Here is a 20,341-nt window from a genome sequence, read left to right on the forward strand (position 1 = left end):
TGTCCTGCAAAATACATCTAAAATGGCTTGGTAGTTGCGCCACACTGCTCGTAAATGACTTGCAATAACGAGCTCTGATCCATTATTTACACTGCCTCATTAAAAACTAATGGAACTATTGAATTTGATGGCAGCAACAACACACAGCCACAGCCCTGTTGCCGCAATCCAACACAATGGAGATGCAGCGGGATTCAATAAAATCATATTTACCCAAAACAACCAGTTCTAATGATGATTACCCATTGTTCGTAGCCGTGTATCATCCGACAGAGGGGAAGACTTCATCAACTCGTTCGCTACAACAATAATAACCGGCTCCGGGCTAGAACATTTCGGGAAATCAATCCCACCACGGCCTGGCCAGTGAACGGGGGCAGTCGGCGTCAGGAATGACCACAGCAACAGCAATGGATATTGATACCGCTTGTTCCCGAGGCCACCGCTCAAACAAACAATGCCTCGAAAACATCATCGGAAGATGAAAATTAACTTCCTTCTTCCTTGGCTTCGATGCGGAAAACCAATCATCCACTGTATCATGATCCCTGATCTTGCTCCATTGTGAGTGTTATGCGTTTGGAAAACAACACCACCACGCACACAAACACACTCCGTACACTCGCATGCAAATGGCACCGGGCCGGCCGTGTGCTCGATGTCCCGGGAGACATCTGACTGTCTGAGCGGGCTGGAATGTCCGAGGTTGGTCGGTGTGCGGTAATGGCAACGCAAAACATGCGCATAATGAAATGATAATAGAAAATTATGCAAAACAACAACAGTACCACGGCCGTTTGGAACGGTACTGATAGAGGAACATATAAAAAGTCCTCACTCACACACACACACACAACCACACAAGGTGGCAAAAGTCAATGAACGTTGGTGATGATATGCTAGTGATGTTATCTTTCGTGGCATTGGAAGCTCATCCACCCACTGTTTCGTTTCGCTAAAAAACATCAACTCCCCCGGTAGTGAACGATAAGGGCTCGTTTTTTTTTCCACTGTCATGGCAGTGTGTGTGTGTGTGCGTGCGCAAAGTTTCATTTCGAGCCGTCCCGTGGGGTGCACTAATGTCCTAACACGCCTCGAGATCGCTCAGCAGCTGACACAACACAGCAGGAGCGTTTCGAGCTGGAACCGAGCTCACGTTCATCATAGTCACCGTGTGTAAGCCACGTATTCGCTTCTGCGGAAGGATCAAAGGATTCACACTGGAGCTCGAGCTATAAAGAGTCCGTCCCAAGAGTCCTTTCGAAGAATGAACGAACAGAAATAACTGCACTGCATGTTCTATGTCGTCGAATGCGGCGAGCTTTTTAGGTGGAGGCGGAGCACTTCTGGGGAATGGAAGTCCTTTGCGCACTGTGACCGTGGAAGCTTTGCAGGGCGGGATGAAAAACGGCTCTGCTTGGCTGGGAGAATCGTATGCAGAAGACGAAACCCAAGAAGCGCCTGAACTCAATCCATCGCGGAAAGTATGTCAGTGCTTCCAGTTAGTGTTAGATGTATCGCACAATCAGGAACAAGGGCCGGAAAATGAATCATTTATGATATCGCAGACACATTCATGGCGTGAAGGTAGAACCGTGCAGCGAAGGGTTGCAAACCAAACCGCAAGTAAACGGTGGAATTTTGCATCTCCATTTCACACAATCTGTGTGACGTTGCTGGATCTGTATTGTACTTTGTAGGGCTGAAACAAATGAAATTCACTCAAAGGGATGTAAAAAAAATCAATTCGAAGGTGCATATGACAAATGTAGATCACCCGCAACTTAGATATTTAAAAAACTTAATTTAAGTCCCAAAAACCAGAATCTCTAATAAACAAACCTTAAAAGAAACATTTGAAATTGTATTTTGTTTAAAAAATTTCTACTCTTCAGTACTAACGACAGTATATCTTCGCCCCGTTAAGAACGTTGCCATTTTTAAAACATTAGTTTGCCTAACTTCGGGCGTTTAAAATCATAATTAAAATAAAAGAAAAATCAACAGTCGTTTGAAAAGTAAACTACATCCATCGCTCAGGGAAAACCTTCGCAGAAAAAAAGAACTCTTTTCTTTCGATTTGTTTATAAACGTTCACCATTAAGTCCCGGCACGCATCGATGATTTTCTATGGCCAAACAACCGACTGCCTGTTGCCGAAAGTTGGTCAACCAGAGCGCCCGCAAGAGCAGGTGCTTTTTCCACTCATTTCTTTGCCCCGTACGTACGCTTTAGTGCATATGCTCCTGACACGTGTTGACACGATAAGCATTGATTATTAATTACTTAATGAAGGCCGGTCATTTGGTGCATTCAATTATTTAATCTCATTAAGTGCACGCATCGGTTTTGGGGCGCACGTGTAGGTTATGCTGTGTTTAATTTTCAATTCAACTATCTGGAAAGGGCACTTTTGTAGGCAATGAATCATTTTATCCTCAAAACTCGGTTGGTTTTCCCAATGTCACAAGGGGCTCAAAGAGCAACACACCCGATTTGCCGTGCATTAATTGAGGCTCATGTTTTACGGTATAATTAATGAGTAACCTCACTTCACTCTGTGTCTCTGATGCAGTGTGTCTGAGAGTAAACGATACAGTGTTTATACTACTGACCTTCTTTTTTTGCAAATTAAATGCATTTATGCAACTGATATCCTGATGTTAGGCTGCTTCATTCGCTACTACCCTGCCGTGCATTTGAGGCAGCATTGTCCGTTCTTCCTGCTCGCAGCGTGGCCAGTAATTCAATTCGTCGCAAACATTAATCCCACACCATTTGCGACGCATTAATCTGGCGTGCAAAATTTATCTGCTACATAATCATTTTTCCACCCTGCTCATGTGCCGCTGTTTGTTTTTTTTTTTTCCTTTTCCAGATTCACCGGGGACGGGTACGCCTGTGACAAGCGCGTCATGCTGAGTCGTAATACATGGTATAAGCTGTGGCGACAGTATCTGCTCTCGTAGCTGCACATCGTGGTGGACAACAATGCGTTTCCACGTGCCAGCCATAGGATGAAAGTAGGACGATCCGATCCGTTGCCGTGCCGCTGTACGCCGCTAAAGGTCACCCGTATCGTCGGCTAACGCGTAGTGAACGATGTGTCGTTGCTTACCAATTACGAAGCCCGCTGGCGCTACGCTAAGCCCAGGATGAGACAGTGAAGCGAGCTGGATGAACGTCTACCACGCCACACTCGCCTTAGCAGCTGATGATTAATTACTGGAAAAATTAAATGTCCCACGCTCGGACATCCGACGGGCAACATCCGCTATCTGCGGACGGATAGACGACACGGCGCATTCATGAAGACGCCACCCGAACACACCCCAACACGGGCCTGGAATTAGGTGGCGAAGAAGATAATCTCGACCGGGCTAATAAGCACAACCGGTCGGGACAGAAAGCAAAACAAACGCGACAACACCCGAAAAAAAAAAACATTAAACGTCTTGAACGTGATAACATCGTGTCGCTACACGCAAATCAAGACGACCACAGCTGGGCAGAGGACCACCGAACCAAGGGATACACACGGATCCAGTTTCACGGCAACGTCGTCGCAACCGCACGTTGGCCCACAGCCGTATGCTTACGTGACGGCGTCGGCGTCGGTTCGAAGGTCGGTCGCCAAACGGCTTTCCAAGGGCTTAATATGCTGCAGATAGAAATAAAATCACGTCCACGCAACGACGGGCACAACGAGCACAACCCAGCAGCACCTCCACAGAAGCAACAAGCGCCCCGTTCGCCAATATTTGCATGGTGAAGTGGACTGGCCAATCCGCTAGCTACGTCCACCACCATCACCGGGCACCCCTGCCGGAAGGTTTCACCATTCCGGGACAGCGAAGTTTTGCGAAAAACTCTTCAAAGAACGATCGCAATCTGGATAAGCAAACAGTTTCCGTAAGCGGTGGATAGGATAGTATAAACAAACGCGCGCGGGTACTCCAAAACCCCGGGAAATGAATCTTATGAATAACATGGACTCAGAGAACCGGGTGGTTCTGAACGTTGGCGGTATACGGCACGAGACGTACAAGGCGACGCTCAAGAAGATCCCGGCCACAAGGCTCTCGAGGCTGACGGAGGCACTGGGCAACTATGATCCCGTCCTGAACGAGTACTTCTTCGATCGGCACCCGGGGGTGTTTGCGCAAGTACTCAACTACTATCGGTAGGTACCACACGGGGGATTTTTGGGGGCTATTTTGGTTTTCAAATCACCAATAAAGGTTCGTCTTTATGAGCATGCAGTGCAATTTGAATCATAATAAATATTATCATGCACATAACGCCATTCGACCACCAAGCACAGAGTAAACCACTGGGCGTCTCCATTATAGTCGTTGGTCGTTTGACAGACCGTTGAATTTATTAGCAATTGGAACCGTTTATCTAGATTGAAATCTTGCTTGGATGGAAACTGAATGTCATAACAATAATAATGTACTTACCAGTAGCGATAGCTACTGTAGTTGTGATGAGCATTCCCAAAATAACCCTCTTCATCCTGGTCACGGCACCAAATCGGAAAAAAATGTACAATTTTTATTCAACATTTAACAGAATAGATCCCTAATTCGATGGTTCATCCCATTCACCCAGAAATCCACTTAAGTTTCTTAAAATTACGCCACATTTCTTATTCCCGGCCTGTACCAACGCGGCCGCCCCCATTCTTAAGCAACGGTTTGCTACTTTCCAGTGAACTGACATCTTTTGTATCTTAATTTTCATTCCCTTCGCTCCATCAAAACCACCACCGGAACCTCGGTTCAAATCGGTCCGAACTTTTCAATAAGACCCAATCTAAGTGGCTTTCTCAAGTCAACCATTGAATACCCGGCTTGCCTATTCGTTCATCTGCCAAAACGGAACAAACGCAAGGGCTCCCTGTTGCCCGGACGGAATACAAATGAGAAACATGGCATGGAAGTATTTCATTCCGAATTCAATATTGCCCTCAAGCTGCTGCCAATTTGTAAAATACTGTTGCTCGTTTATTGTGTGTTGCGAGATGGAAACTTTGCGGATGGAAATCTGTACACTCGTTCACGACGTTCTGGGACGCGTAATGAAGCATCGGCAGCCATCGGGGAAAATGTGAGGTACCAATGACCTGCATACGTCCACAAAGTATGGCATCCAAGCTGGGCCATGGTGCATACAATGGGCGAAAGTTTTTCGGTACGGGTAGTAACTTTTCGCGACAAAGTTTTCGCTCATTTATCGATCGCTGGTTGTGAGATATTGTTTTAAGCGAAACCGCATTTTGCTATTAATAGAAAAGCTTGCAAGCATCATGATTAAAACCTTCACGAAAAGTTGAGACACTTTGAGCAACATTTTCTTTAAAGTGCTTCGTTACATCACATCCAGTATTTCATGTTCAGCTCAGCTCTTTGAAATTACTATTCAACTCACACCTTTTTCCGTATATTAATCAAGCTGAAAGCCACCCTCTTTTCACCTAGTAAAAGCTTTGTTTTTAAACTTTCAAGGTTCTATTACACTTTATGCTGGGTGCCACTTTCAAACTATCACCCGTGCTGCAACCATTACAAATCCTACTTATCACCAACTTCTATGGTTTTGTAAGCCAAAACCTCGCCCCACAGCAAATCGCTAATAGTGAAGCAATAGAAAATTAGGAGCCAAAACAAACTTTTTTATTAAAATATGACTCGAACGGAACCTTCCTGGAAGTGGTGCATACCAACCGTCCCGTGATCTGCAGGCAACCCAATTTAATTTCGTCTCGCAAGGGTTCTTAATGCACTTTTATTCAAACCCCAAGAAGCAGCAAAAGTTCCACGCCTTGTGCGGCCGCTTAAGTGCACCCAAAGAAACGGGGGAAAAACTTCTTAATCGCGTCCGACATCTGCCGGTCGGCACCGTCGGTCGTACCTTTAAAGGGTTCCGGTGTAAACTTCTTGAATGCCGTTCCGTGTCACGCGCGCTCCACGCTAACGGTGGCGTGCTCGAAAAACCCGGTGAGTAATTAAAGAAACCGACCGCCGAAGAATGTCGATGCGAACTTTTAATTAAACCGTTTTTCCTTCCAACTGCATAATGCCAGTGATAGAACCGGGATCGGACCATAGCTTGCTGGAGGAGAAGTACCGTGCAATGAAACACCCATTGTGGCTGGCAGTGACACGCTTTCCATCTGTCGATTGCACAAAACCGCACCCGTCTGTACGTGGGGCACTTTCCCGGCCCTCGGACCGGGGTCGTAGAAAACATGTTGGAGGGCAAAAGTTTATCGAGCGCAGTGGGACGGCTTCATCCCAGGAAAAGTTGCGCTAGGCCGCCTTCCCGAATCAATACAGGGCCGGCTGGCATACGAGGCTCTGTAAGCGGAAACCGAACGGAAAACGAGAATAAATTTTACACACGAACGTGATTTAATTCATCCAAACCAAACCCGGCCACCGGACTAGCTGGCAGGCGCTTTGGCCATTCCAAACAGTCGTCACGCAACGCCGATGTGATGCTTCGTGGTCACATTCCAGCTATCATGCCCTTTCCACCCAAGTGCTTTGGCATATTTTTTGTCAACATTTTCTTCTGAATCGTCATTGCTTTTTTATAAAAAAAAACAAGCTCATTGAAAATTCCAGTCGAGTGCTTTCCACAAGAAAAAAAAGTCAAGCAGGTCCATTAAGCAAACCACCACGGGGACATTCAGCGGGGAGGGGGAATGTATTGAACGCATCTGAAAGCAGTGACGTAACGTATTGACCGCCACTGACGAGCGTATCATATTTGCATTTGAATGAAAATGCATGAAGCTTTTGCTTTATTTCGCAAGCATTAAGACCGATGGAACATTGGAGCGAAAAAGTAGGCCGAACCAATAAAATGGAATTTCAATATGAATGATAATTTAAGTCCGAAAAAAGGCCAGGCATTTTTGATGTAATTTTATGAACAAAAATTAAATTCAATTAATTGAATGTAATGTTTATTTGACAACATTGGACTAAATTGAGACTCAACACAACTCAACACAACACAACACAAGAACTCAACTCAACACATCACATTCTTATAAAATATTCCTGACATTTTTTTGTCGAAACACACTCAAACAATCGCATTTTCCTAGCCATTGTCCGCCAAACCAGGTTGCGTAAGAAAAACTTAATTTCTTCCCCGAAACATACATTCTCCAAACAACTACATCTTGCGCATTATGACTGCGGCCCATTTCGCCACGATACGGCACGTTTGCCAATTTTCCTTGCTTAACAATGCGTTGTTATTTGTTTTCCCACGTTCTCCTGTTTTCCTCCCATTTTTCCCGCTGCTGTTTGATGCTTTGTAGGCAGCAAATGGTTTTTTTTTTTGCTTATTCGCTTCTTATCACAAAAGAAAAGAAACTCACTATCGTTTCAGCTCACTTTTAAGTTGAACAGTTTCATTAAGAGCCAGGGCTACTTCGTCGCTGCAAAGAACGCAACGAAGTCGCCTCAATGAGCAAAGTTTTCAAAATATGAAGCTAACAACCAACTTGAGATCGTTTGCAACAGTTTCGTTTCGTTTCTCGCCCTTTTTCGTTACGCATTTCAGGAAAAGTATGAACTTTTTCTTTTATTTGTTGTTTGCTTTACTTTAAATGATTCGCGTTATTGTTTGCCCGCGCAACAATTTTCCTTCATTCATTACAATTATGGCACTGTCAAGTGCTGGTTGGCTTTCCCCTGGTGGGCCAACCTATCGTCAAATAAGATTCAGATCAGATATGCGCTATTCAATGACGCTCAACATCGTGATCATCATAATCACCATCATCATGCAGGGAGGACAGCTTTTGACATGTGAGTGTGTGTGTGTGCGGGAACTCACTGCTAGGTCGGTTTTCCATTGTCTTCGCTATTGTTATTTTAGGCATGATTATTTTCGTATGCTTCACTTTACCCCTGATTGTTGCAACGGGCCAATGGGACTCCTATTCCAGCACCGTACATAAACACACCATACGCTACTATTACTACTACTACTACTACTACACACGGTTATGTTAGTGGTGTAGAAGTTTGGTAAAATAAGGTAAACATGTATAGCGGTACTCACGCGAGTGTGCTACCATTTGCCACTATCAAGTGACCCAGACACATGTTGAATTTTGTGCTCAGAGGAAAAGAAAACATAAAAAATACGGAAAAAAAGTGTTACACAAACAAGGGACGGTAATAATACATGCGCTCACCGCTCTACTTTGCCCCATATGGGAAGGGAAATAAACGGTAAGCACCCCGTGATCATTGTGTGTTTGGCAATGTTTTTTTTTTGTCATCGAACGAGCTACTTTCCCATCATTCATCCTGTGCTCGGTGTTTATAGTCTGCTCGTTTGCCAACTACTCATAACAGCGTGTTCTCTTTCTCTGTTTTCTCCAGCACGGGAAAGCTGCACTATCCGACGGATGTCTGCGGGCCGCTGTTCGAGGAAGAACTTTCCTTCTGGGGACTTGACTCCAATCAGGTAGAGCCATGCTGTTGGATGACGTACACACAGGTGAGTGTTGATTTAGAGCAGGCGCGATGTTTGCTGATGGAATTATATTTTACAAAGCATCTTAAATGTAATTAAAATTTTCTCTGCGTTGATGAAAAGTAAACAGCTGTATTATTGCACTTGGAGTTTGTATTTCTTTTCTATTCTTCAGTTTATTTAGCGCTTTTGTGTTGTATTTTTAATTTTTTTCATACATATATTCATTAAGTCATACTAATGAAGCACTTTTAAATGTCTTCTATTAGTGATTAGAAGCGTTTCAAATTTTAAGCGTTGTTTAAGCCATCCTCGATTAAGGCCTATTGTGTCAATAAAGGTTACACCGGAAATTTAAAATCTATAGCAAAAGATAGTTCAACGTTATTCGTTAATTATTTTTATTAAAAATATATAAATCTTACAATTTTTCTAATTTTTTTTTTTTTCATTAACTACCTGTCAATTAATTAGTCAATTGACTAGTTAGCTAATAAATCATTTACTAAATTATATTGTGTTGGTGTAATTTTCAATGTAAGAGTAGATGATGTGCAAAATTTTAACGAAAATTAATAAATTTGAATATTTTAAATTTTGAACATTTTGTGCTTTCTGATCAGATTCAACTTAAGAATGGTAGCCTTCACTGTTTGTCTACCCTTTCGACTTAAGTTTGAGACTGAAATAGATCCTTGATTTTAAAGGCTCTTTGCTTTAATTTGTTTAAATTTATTTAACCCTACCAGTTTTAACCTTAAATTATCATATAAAGTACCTTTATACAGTATTAGATTCCGGTACACAAAAATTGATACATGGTAAAAATTGATCAAGAGACCTACGGAAGAGTCAAAGCTTCAAGCGTTGGAGACACAATTTTGCAGCACCAACTGTAACTGAAACACTATTTCCCTTTTTATTCGCTGTTTCGAAACAGAACAACCACTCGCACCGAAAACACTCACACGAAACCTCATTGTAATTCTTTTAGCGTATGAAAAACGTAAAACACATCCACATCAACCTACCCACCAAGCGAAAAGCATAAAATGACATTTGACAGTAAAGAAAAGCGTGAGACAACCACCAAAAAAAAAATCCACCCCAACAAAATAACATTAAGCTCTCCCCGGGATGGGTGGCATCGGTAAACCATCAAACCGTCCATTTAACGAAACGAAAATCCAAATCACTTTATGAAAAAAAAAGCCGTACGGAAGATGATTTTTATCGGCAGTTCTCGTTTGCTCCTTTTGTAGTGAGCTGCAGCTTTCCCGCAGCTTTTGTGTGGTTCTTTGTTTTCTTTTGCTTAACCAGCCCTTACCTAAGTCGAACCGGAAACCACTCATCGCTGTACTGAAACCTGGTGAGTGAGTGAACAGTCTTCCAAGGAACTGAAACACCCCTTTTTCGCCCGTAGTGTCGAAAGACACCCGAGCGGAATGGAGCTTTCCCCCTGTTTCCACCGACCGATGGGGTGGATTGCGTGCCGGCATTAAACTGTCCTTGCGTCGAAAAATGTTTCGCAATGTCATGCCGCTGTCATCGGGTTGACTTTCACTTTTTGGCCCTCCTCGTGGGCTTGGGAAGCGTTTTTCGTAGCGACCGAAGCTGACAAGAGCTCACTGTCCCGCGTCCGGGGTTGTTTCCCGGTTGCCATTTCAGATACTAGCCGTGTACTGGTTTTTGACGACTTTCAACGCACGCCCTTTTGTTAAGTACCGTCGTTGGTTGCGGCAGTGTGTACCCGAGGTGAACAAAATGATACAAAACTGCAAACACACACAAAGAAAAAGGCGACGACAACAACAAGCGTGTGAAAAGAAGCCATGCCGTTATCGAGCGAAAAGGATTGTTGGTGCTGAAAGCGAAAGATAAGCTCCGTGGTCTATGGGAGATTTTTTTTTTCTTCTGAGATGCCAATGTTGTAATGCAGACGTCGGGTTTATGCGTGTACCGGTAATGGACACCGACGGGACCTTGAAGGTGTCACTCTAATCTAATAATGATGGCCATTTTCGCGCCGAACAAGGGTTTGTGGGTGTTCCGTTGCGTCTGCTTATGTGCGACACACAAAAGGAATATCGGCTCTCTTATCAAGCTATCGGCGTTCGACAGTAATATTACAATATTTATGAACGACAGCGGGTGGTCTACCTTCAATGTGTCCTCCAAAAGGGCCATAAATTCAATTGTGTTCCTTTAACAATTCTGTTCAGTAACAGTTTCGATGCGGATTGAGTCTTGTTGGGATGTAAAATTGACACGAAACAAGTAAATTTCCACCATTGCTGCATTAATTTGCTTATTCCTTTCACCGGTGACCTTGAAATGAGCTTTATCACCAAATCCCTGGGACAGACGAAACAAAAAAAAAAAAAAGACAAACAACAAACAAATCCTCCCCTAAAACCCCTGCGCTTGAAGCCAACCAGGCGTCTCCATCCTCTGCACGGCAAACATGAAAGACTCGGAAGTTTGTTTCCAAAAATGATTAATGAATTGCGCCCGATTGTGTTTACTTTTGCATTCTATTTTCTTCCCTTACCCCATTCTTTCGCTCACTCGCCCGCGCCCCCCTCGCTTATCTCGCTTATCCTTAACAATCCGTTTGATTTACGAACGGCAAAATGGCCCATCCAGAACGGGAAACTCCCGAATCAGAGTGGGATTTAGTAGAACTTTCGTCCAAATCCTTTCGTTTCGAGGCTATACAAAAGTTCCGGGTTATCATAAACCTGGGGGGAATTTAAGAAAAGGGGAATCTTTTATGTCGGGCACCATTGTGGTTCCATTGATTAGTTTTTCACGTCCTTTGAGCTGGTTGTGGCATCGACCTTTAGCGATAAACAACCGAACGGGCTTGATGAAGGGGAGCACTTGGAAAGGTGAAATGGGACATTTAAATTCGAGCTTCGTTGATAAACATTTCAACCACCCCGGCCACGGAAGTTCAAGTTCTTCAACGGCCGTATGATTAATGAGCATTTTTGGTAAGGGTCCCCCCCGTTGGTCTCCCAATCTTCAACCCCGTTATCGGTTACATAAAACGAAACAAATCATCTCCAATCCGGATGGGATTGGGAGCCTGGTTTCGATTGCTGGTTGGTTGTGAATATTCGATTGGATTGAGTTGAAAGCAAAAACCACCGATGATCATTAATTCTTATCATTCATTCCTAAGCCCCACACCTTCGCGGACGTCCATTTCCCACAGGTTACCGCATAGGTTTTCCTATTAAAATGCCATCAATAAAATTATATGCGCCCCCTATCTATAGCACCGTCGACATGGAAAATTCGTTCCCAATTCACTGTTTTTCTCTCTGTGTTTTTTCTTCTTCCTTCCCGCACACACACACACACAAACAGCATCGGAACACACAAGAAACGTTGGCTGTTTTAGATAGATTAGATTTAGATACGGAAAAACCGACCGACGAGGAGGTCGCGAAAAAGTTCGGTTTCGAAGACGCTTACAATAAGGGCAAGGTGAGCTGGTGGCAGCACCTGAAGCCACAGATCTGGTCACTGTTCGACGAGCCGTACAGTTCCAACGCTGCCAAGGTAAGTTCGACCCGCATCATGCATCTTTCATTTAAATGTCCGGTACCAGGAGACTAATGCTGGAAGCGAGCGGTTGTGTGATAAATCGATCATATTCAGACAAACTTTTACTTAAAGCCAAACAGCATAGCATCCAACGGATGGGAGGGAAAAAGCCATTTTCTTAACATCATTTACCATGATCGAAACTATTACTTTTACGCTATCGAGTGAAAGAAGTTTTGCCCTCACGGGCTCCCTCTCTCTCTCTCTCTCCATTCATTAATAATCCAATCTCAACTCAGCCCCCGATGCGTCAATAAACTAATTCAACTTCATTAAACATCTCACTCCCCGGGCATTGAAAACGCTTCGGCAAAACGTTACGTTAAGCTGTTGGAAGAGTGCGCAAACAGAGCCAACAAAAAAAAACAAAGCTGCATAAGAAAACATCTCACTGAATCTGTAATTTATAACTTTTCCATCGAGTGAAAAACTCGACCCCACCCATTTGAAAAACTTTTACCACTGGGCAGCAGGCACCGTGCCGGGTGGGTCCATTTGGTTTTTCCTCCCCCCAAAGGCTTTTGTGCCACGGTGTTCATTTTTGCCTGGGTGACGAGTGTGTTTGGTATTCATTTTTCTTGTTTTGCATTTTCTTGATGCCCGATAGGGTGAGAAAATGATGTTGCCTTCGAACATAACGAACACCACGCACAAATCTGGCGATCGGTCAGACACCGACGATAGTGGTGCGGCTGGTAAGGCCGGACGGTGGGAAAGGTCTTCAGTAAACAAATCTGTCAATCAACCAGTCGATTGGGTTTTCCTTCGTGCCCTTCGTGTACGCGGCCAATCAATGATGCACACCCCGGCTGATGCTCGGGGCCATTTTGAGCAACCCGGGCGGACGCAAACCGATGTGACGATTACGTATTGCATCCCTTTTTTTTGCGTTGATATTGCAAAACCACAAAACGTCCTTGGGTCGTTTCGGTTTATGAAGGCCAAGTAATTCCGATGTGATTTATAGGTTTGTTGGTGCATTCATTTCGGCTTGGGAGCAAAAGCCAATCAAGGAGCGGGTGGTTGTTGGCTTTGGCATAGGAATGACTACTGGTGATGATGAAACCCACCCGACCCGGTCGTTGGTCAGTTGAAATAGATTGCAAACAAGGCCCGGAGCAATATTCTTGTTCTGTTGTGGAACTGATTCGTGTTTCGTTTAAACTCTGTTTGCCTGTCTGGTGCAAGCGATATCTTCGATCGTCCTTCTGGATGACCCGCAGCGTGCGACGTCCCAACGATCCACGACGAGGTCAAGCTGAAACAGAGAATGAATGTGTTTTATGGTTAAATGCAAATTAAGGAATCGCTTTCGTTCGCGACCAACCAAACCCTCGAGGAGATTGATTACGGTTACGGTGGTCAAACGGCCAGTAACTGCTTATGATTATTATAATTGGAAAGAAGTTTAAGATTATGCCGCTACGGTTGATATTCCCCCAACTGACTCACTGATCACTCGTTTGCTCTTTGATTTTTCTATTTTTTTGATCTTTTTTTTTGCAGATAATCGGTATCATATCAGTGTTTTTCATCTGCGTGTCGATCATATCATTCTGCCTGAAAACCCACCCGGACATGCGCGTCCCCTACATACGCAACATCACGGTCAAGACGGCGAACCAGAACACGTCCTGGGTGCTGGACAAAACGCAAACGAACGCGCACATTGCGTTCTTCTACATCGAATGTGTGTGTAACGCATGGTTTACGTTCGAAATAATGGTAAATTCTTCTCTTGCTTTACAGTTGTATTACATGTGATCGCGAAGGGTTTAAGTTTATTCCAATATCAAAGGTCCAAAGAGGTTTTTGGAAACTATTCTTATTTACTTTTACAGCCAAACCATTTTTTATTTATTAACTTAACAATTTAAACAGTGTAGCCTTTGCATGAGGACTGCTAATACATGCCTTCAAGAATTAAACTGATTTAAAAATATTTAAAACGAATTTCACGGCGTATAATGAAAAATATAAAAAATATAAAAAATACAACCAACCTATTCACTACTCAGTTCTCGCCAACAACGAGGGTTTCCAACCTCGGTGTATGGTTGGACGAATCATTATCATTCATAGTGCACATTAAAATTGTAGCGGTTCAAGCGTACAAAGCTCTTCATATCCATCAGCGGATGTTCGTGGCCCTCTCTGTCTAAAGGCCCTGTGGTACTACTAGATTAATTGCATATGCCTTCGTTATTTGGGCTCCGGTTAGTGTCTCCACTCTTCAAAGATTAGTTAACATTGAAAAAAGTTCAGTCATACTTTTTACTACAGGGACCGTCTGTCCTATAATAAGCGTCAGTTTGATGTCCTAAAACAATCCTGAACAGTCTTGAGAGGTAGTTGAACTAAGAGAAAACTGAAAAGGATACTCTAATATATTCTGGATTTTAATCCCTACATTAGACTATATTGAAATATGCTTCTTCGTTTTTTGACGACTGTACTTGAGTGGTGCTCGTTATCTGTTTTGGTTCAATCTTTATAATCAATCTTTGACTGATTGAGGCGAATGTCAGCCAGAAGGTCCAAAGCCTCTATAATGAATTAAAATAAATTCTTTGTCTGTTTTCAAACAACTAATTGTTTCGGTCTCTACCCCGTCACAGGTACGCTTTATATCGTCGCCAAGTAAGCTAAGGTTCATTACGTCATCTGTAAATATCATCGACTACATCGCGACACTCAGTTTCTTCATTGATCTGATACTGCAGCGGTTCGCATCACACCTCGAGAACGCGGACATCCTCGAGTTCTTCTCCATCATCCGTATCATGCGGTTGTTCAAGCTGACGCGCCACTCGTCCGGACTGAAGATTCTGATCCAAACCTTCCGGGCGTCGGCGAAGGAGCTCACGCTGCTGGTGTTTTTCCTCGTGCTTGGCATCGTGATATTCGCCAGCCTCGTGTACTACGCCGAACGGATCCAGATCAATCCGCACAACGACTTCAACAGCATCCCGCTCGGGCTGTGGTGGGCCCTGGTCACGATGACCACCGTCGGGTACGGCGATATGACGCCCAAGACGTACATCGGTATGTTCGTCGGTGCGCTGTGTGCGCTGGCCGGTGTGCTGACGATCGCCCTGCCCGTGCCCGTCATCGTTAGCAACTTCACGATGTACTACTCGCACACGCAGGCTCGAGCGAAGTTGCCGAAGCGAAGGCGGCGCGTCTGTCCGGTGGAGCTGTCGAGGCCACCCCGGCTGCCAGGTAATTGCAACACAAGTACGTACAACCAATCGCACAGCGCTCTTCGGCCATCCGCACACACCCCAGACTATGTCCAGAGATACCTTTCTTGATGCTGCTTCACTAGAAATTGGGGACCCATCACCCGATGCATAGTCCCGTGCGCTTCTAACCTGTTTTCGTCGACTTCACAATCTGTTTCAGGTCAAGCGGGCCCAGGTGTCTGTAACACCGGTTCCGGTAAGCTTCCTTCCTCCAACGCACCAAGCACGGGCAGCATGGACCAAGCGATCCGGCGGATGAACGCCAATCGAACCATAACGAAGGACGTTATACTGCCCAAGATGGGTAAGTGGCTTTTGCTCTGTTCCTTCTTTACAATAGACGTTCGATGTCGTTTGATACCTTCACTAACTCACCGTAGCCACTTCTCGTAACTTGAGCCAAACGCTTTCGAAGTAGCATCCTGCTGGGGGAATGTGTCGATTAATGTAACGATTGCATAGTTTTCCCACACGTACCGCTCTATGCTGCTGCCCTCCATTTGGAACACTTCCAACACACTCTATCTGTCTCTTTGTTTCTTTTTTCTCATACCTATCTATTTCTTCTCCTTCCCGCAGCATGATGTGATTGCAGATTTATTCTTGTCGCTTACTATCTCTCCAAAGCCTAGCGCAGTGTATGGGTGCAATTGGTCACTGTGCGCCATAAAAAAAAGGAAATGGCAGCCCAAAGTGGAACGTAGAAAGATTGGGATGAACATTACATTTTCACCATGATTTTCAGTTCTTCTTCAGTTCTAATAACTCCAAAAAGAAAGTTCGTTTGGAGTAATGCTTTCGTACAGTAAATCTTGCTCTTTCTAACCATCTGGTGCATTCGCATCACTCACCGTAATGATTTGCCATGTAATATTTGCGGACTGTATGTATGTGTGCGTGTGGCTATGTGTACCAAACAAACCAAACCCTATCCATTACTGTGTGTATTGCGCTGTTCGAAGGTGCGCCACTCGGTTACAACGCTACTACCTAGAGAACGTCAGCAGAAACGAGTTCCCGAATGTCAGAAGGTCTTTCGGCGAATGCCCACAAATGGGTACGAGATGAGCTTGTCAATCCGCACTGTGGATCAATTCCACGTCCAAAAATCCAATCAAACGACATTCCCAACCCATCATACCGGCACGATGTAGTAGTTGACCCTGGGTTACGCGGCGTGCGTGGAACTCATCATCGAAAGCTGGCAGGTTGTTACCTTCGTCGAATCTCATCAGATCGTTCCAAACGCGGTGGTGGATACTTCGGATCGCCAGGAACAGCAGCAGCAGCAGTCGCAGCACGGTGCAATATAATCGGAAGGGCACAAAATTACCGGAAATTGGATTCCAACCGGCAAAACCGTACGGATCGATACGGCACGACAGGTACAGGAAGGAATAAAGCACGGGTGGAAGAAAACTTTGCCAACAAGCGGCGTAACGCACCAGCGACCGACGCGCGTGTCCGAACCGGGTGAAACAAAAGTGCTGCGGTTGTTGTTTTGTAGAAGGTAACCGGATTTCGGAATCGGAATCGGTTCCGTGTGTGAATGTGCTGCTTCGTGCTGACTAGAATGTAGCTTTAGATGTGTAGTAGAGCTTTCGCTGTCCTGTCCGGTATGTTGCTTAATTTTTTTTTCCACAGTACTATGCAAACCTAGCTGTTATATCCCGTATCTAATCACCCTGTTCATTCCCCGGCCATTTCCTGTTCCCAGCCCACAGAAGGTGTAGCGAATCGTGTCCGTATTGATCGGATTGCGATTGGGAAACAATCGTTACCTACCAATCAATACGGTGAAACCGAGCAAAAGATTGCAAAAGCGTCAAATTTCGCAACCATTGCGGCAAACAAACACGTTCCCCGTCACACTCAACCGTTGATACTGTCGAAATATCTGTTGCATTCGAGGACGGTCGCCGATCGAAGCTGAACGTCGTTTGGTCCATTAGAATGTCTTCTCCCTGACCGGGACACTCTGTTGACAAAACCTGCCCGTCCAGCCGGTCGGACTGTTGGGCGGAGTGTGGGGTTGAATTAGCATAATTTATGCAGACTGTTTGTTTTCGATTTGCATCAAAGACCTTCGCCCGGATCTCAGGATCAGTGGCAGCAATGACTTTCCGTTGGATCAGTTGTATCTACCCGGAGCGCTGTGGCGAAGAACAGTAGCGAAGCCCATCCCCCCGGAGCTTGACACCCACCCACTCGGTAGAAGACATTAAACGTCGAAGCATTTGGTTTTGGAGAACATTTGGTATTCGAGTGTGGAAAAAGAGAATGTTGGAATTGTTCCGTGGTGTCGTTGGAAATTCGATCCGGATCAGACGAGCTGCCAAAGACGGAGGAGTGGTTGCCGCAATGTCGTTGTTCTAGTGAAGACAATACTCGGAACCATACGGAAACTGACAAGTCAAGCAGCTCAAATACCGTCGAATGGCACGACAGAAAGTGGACTAAAGACGGAAGGATCAGTTAGCAGGACAACTTGATCGAATTTTTGGAACGTCTTTGCCTCTTCCTCCTTCATCTGCCCGGAATGTCGATTGTCGGTGTTTCGCCTCAACTTTTGATCGCATGTGGTAACGGTACGGGACATACCTACACGGTGACATTGACATCCGAAGGGATTTGAATGACAAACATTAGGAGGTATAGTGTTCTTTCGTTATTGTCTTTGGAAGACCACGCGAACGGAAACATCACGTCCGTTAGTTTTCGGTGTTGTGAACGCCCTACCAGGGTGGTTTACATTGGTGCGAACGGTTATGATAATGGGTATAATTTCGAATAAACGTTCGCCGGAGTGTATTCAAATAATGTTCCATTCAGTTGATGGTTTCGCTGAGCTTGGCATTAATCAAGCCACGTGATATGATTGTGCTATTGGCATTGATTTTGTGGAAATAGAAAAGCGGACCACTGTGCTGTGACATGAGATAGATTTTACATTTTACGGCACCGTAACATGAACTACTTGGCTGCTCTAATTAAGTGATCCTTTTTGTCCTAGTGACAACTATTATGAGCAACGAAAAATATCGGGTTCTTTGTGTCGTTGTACTAAATCTCCAATTCCATGACCGGCAAAAACGGCGCCAAATCTCAGTCCTCACAGCACCAACATACGATCCATAAAACGGACACTTTATGAAATCCCATATCCCGCCGTCACTCTAATGAGAAAAACGAGCTTTCGTGTGGGTATACAAAAAAAACAGGAAACGGAGAAGCAAACCCAACCCTCCAAAACCGGTCCAAAAAATGAACGAAACCATTAAACACTTGTAGAAACTTTTAGCCGCTTCATAAAACTGTCCCATTTGCCGTAAACGGACTCACTCCAATTTTTTTTTTCATGCTGCTTCAGAGCATCCCTTCGAGGTAGCAATCCCCATCCTGAGACTTCAGTGAAACTATCGTGGCCACGTGAAATATTGTGTGAGTGTGTCAAACACGAAGGCAAGAAGTAGATGATTAAAACCATAAACTGTGCAAGAAGGGACCGAAATAGCAGCAAGAAAGGCACAGTCAGTGCCGTGTGTGCTGGTTGGTCCCATTTTTTTTTTTACAGAAGGAGATTTCCTTCTGGACAATTTTCCCATCGGCTGCCCGTATGCCTATGATGATAGCTAATGGGGATGGGTGCAACACCATACAACATGTCCATCGGTAGGATTTCTGTAACTTTCATGAAAATAATGCTTCTTCCCAAACCCATAAAAAAAAACAAAACATCGAACCTAAGCACGACTCTTCACTACTCCACGAGAAAGGCATAAAAATGTCTTGGTTCGCATCCGATCCCGGAAATGTTATCATTATAATACAGACCACTACACGTTACGGGCGTGTGTGTTGGCGACACGGACTCCATGTAGGACGTCATTTTTATGGCCTGTCGTCTACACCGGACATCGGAGTCGGTTGGATCTGCAGTAAATCCCCAAAGGCACACAATGTTTTATCGAGTTTCGGGCGGCCCCGATGGTGCGGGAGAAGGGATAACATTTGGCTCGCAAAACGAAGGAAACCTTTTCCAAATGACATTTGGCGCGTATAAAACGCTTTAACGTACCGTGCGCCTGTGTGATATGGTCGCTGGAGAAACGGACCATCGTGGGGCATTAAAAGGTGGAACATTTCATTAAATTACTCACATCCTTTGCAGCATAAAACGCAGACCGATTAAAAACCCGAAGGTTTTATGAAAATGTCTTCCCCGGAGCATGTAAGTTCATTCTGACTTACATCCGGAAGGTACAACTTACACCCAACAATCGATCAACATGATACAGTTTCAAAACTGTCGCTTGTAAATTGCAACGCTTAACAAACTCTCGACTCTATTTCGTAAATCAATACAATTTCCAGCCCGTCAATCGCCGGTCGGCTGAGTCGACCGGGACTCCGATTCGCTACACCATGAAAGTGCCGGCTTCGCTCCACTTTGTCCTCACAATCCCATTAACTGCAATTTACTATTACCACCACTCAACCTCACTGCTTCACCCTCCGGTGCGACGATCGATCATTGTTGCGTCAGTTGTTATGGGTGAAGTTTCCAACGTCCCGTTTCTGATCGCTCTTTCTCTGTTCTGGTTTCCATTCTTTTTTCAGAAACAAAAGAACCGGTGGGTAACGTTTAAAACCCAACCGAGGGTCGGCAACGTTACACTGAGACATGGGAAAGGCTACACGGAACGACCACATTTCAAACTGTCGAACGGCAACAGCAGCACCATGCCCGTCTTCAAGGCTCTTCTATTCCAACCCAGCATGAGCGGCTTACCAAACTGCGAGGACAAATACCATGGAAGGGTTCGGGTTTCGCCACAATCAATGCACGGCCCTGGAAGTAAACGGATTGTGCATCCCTCAGTATCCCCAGGAACATTTCATTTAATTATCAACGATGAATTCGATAACACACGCACACACATCAGTTCGGATCACCATCAACGGATCGGTTT

The 20,341-nt window shown here is 44.7% G+C and overlaps 1 protein-coding gene across 2 annotated transcripts; it reads left to right on the plus strand.

Moving 5' to 3' along the window:
• The first annotated feature begins 3,971 nt into the window (after window positions 1-3,971).
• On the plus strand, window positions 3,972-20,017 carry LOC128715445 (potassium voltage-gated channel protein Shaw-like). 2 transcript variants are annotated; one of them, XM_053810342.1, is made up of 7 exons: window positions 3,972-4,183; window positions 8,415-8,532; window positions 11,884-12,078; window positions 13,630-13,848; window positions 14,742-15,360; window positions 15,529-15,672; window positions 19,989-20,017. In XM_053810342.1, exons 1-7 carry the CDS (start codon window positions 3,972-3,974, stop codon window positions 20,015-20,017), a joined length of 1,536 nt encoding a protein of 511 aa, XP_053666317.1. The 2 variants fall into 2 exon arrangements, with proteins under 2 accessions (XP_053666317.1, XP_053666319.1); XM_053810344.1 differs by having other exon boundaries at window positions 14,742-15,345.
• Window positions 20,018-20,341: the final 324 nt, after the last annotated feature.

Source organism: Anopheles marshallii, chromosome 3, assembly GCF_943734725.1.
Source record: "Anopheles marshallii chromosome 3, idAnoMarsDA_429_01, whole genome shotgun sequence".
NCBI classification, from domain to species: Eukaryota; Metazoa; Arthropoda; class Insecta; order Diptera; family Culicidae; genus Anopheles; species Anopheles marshallii.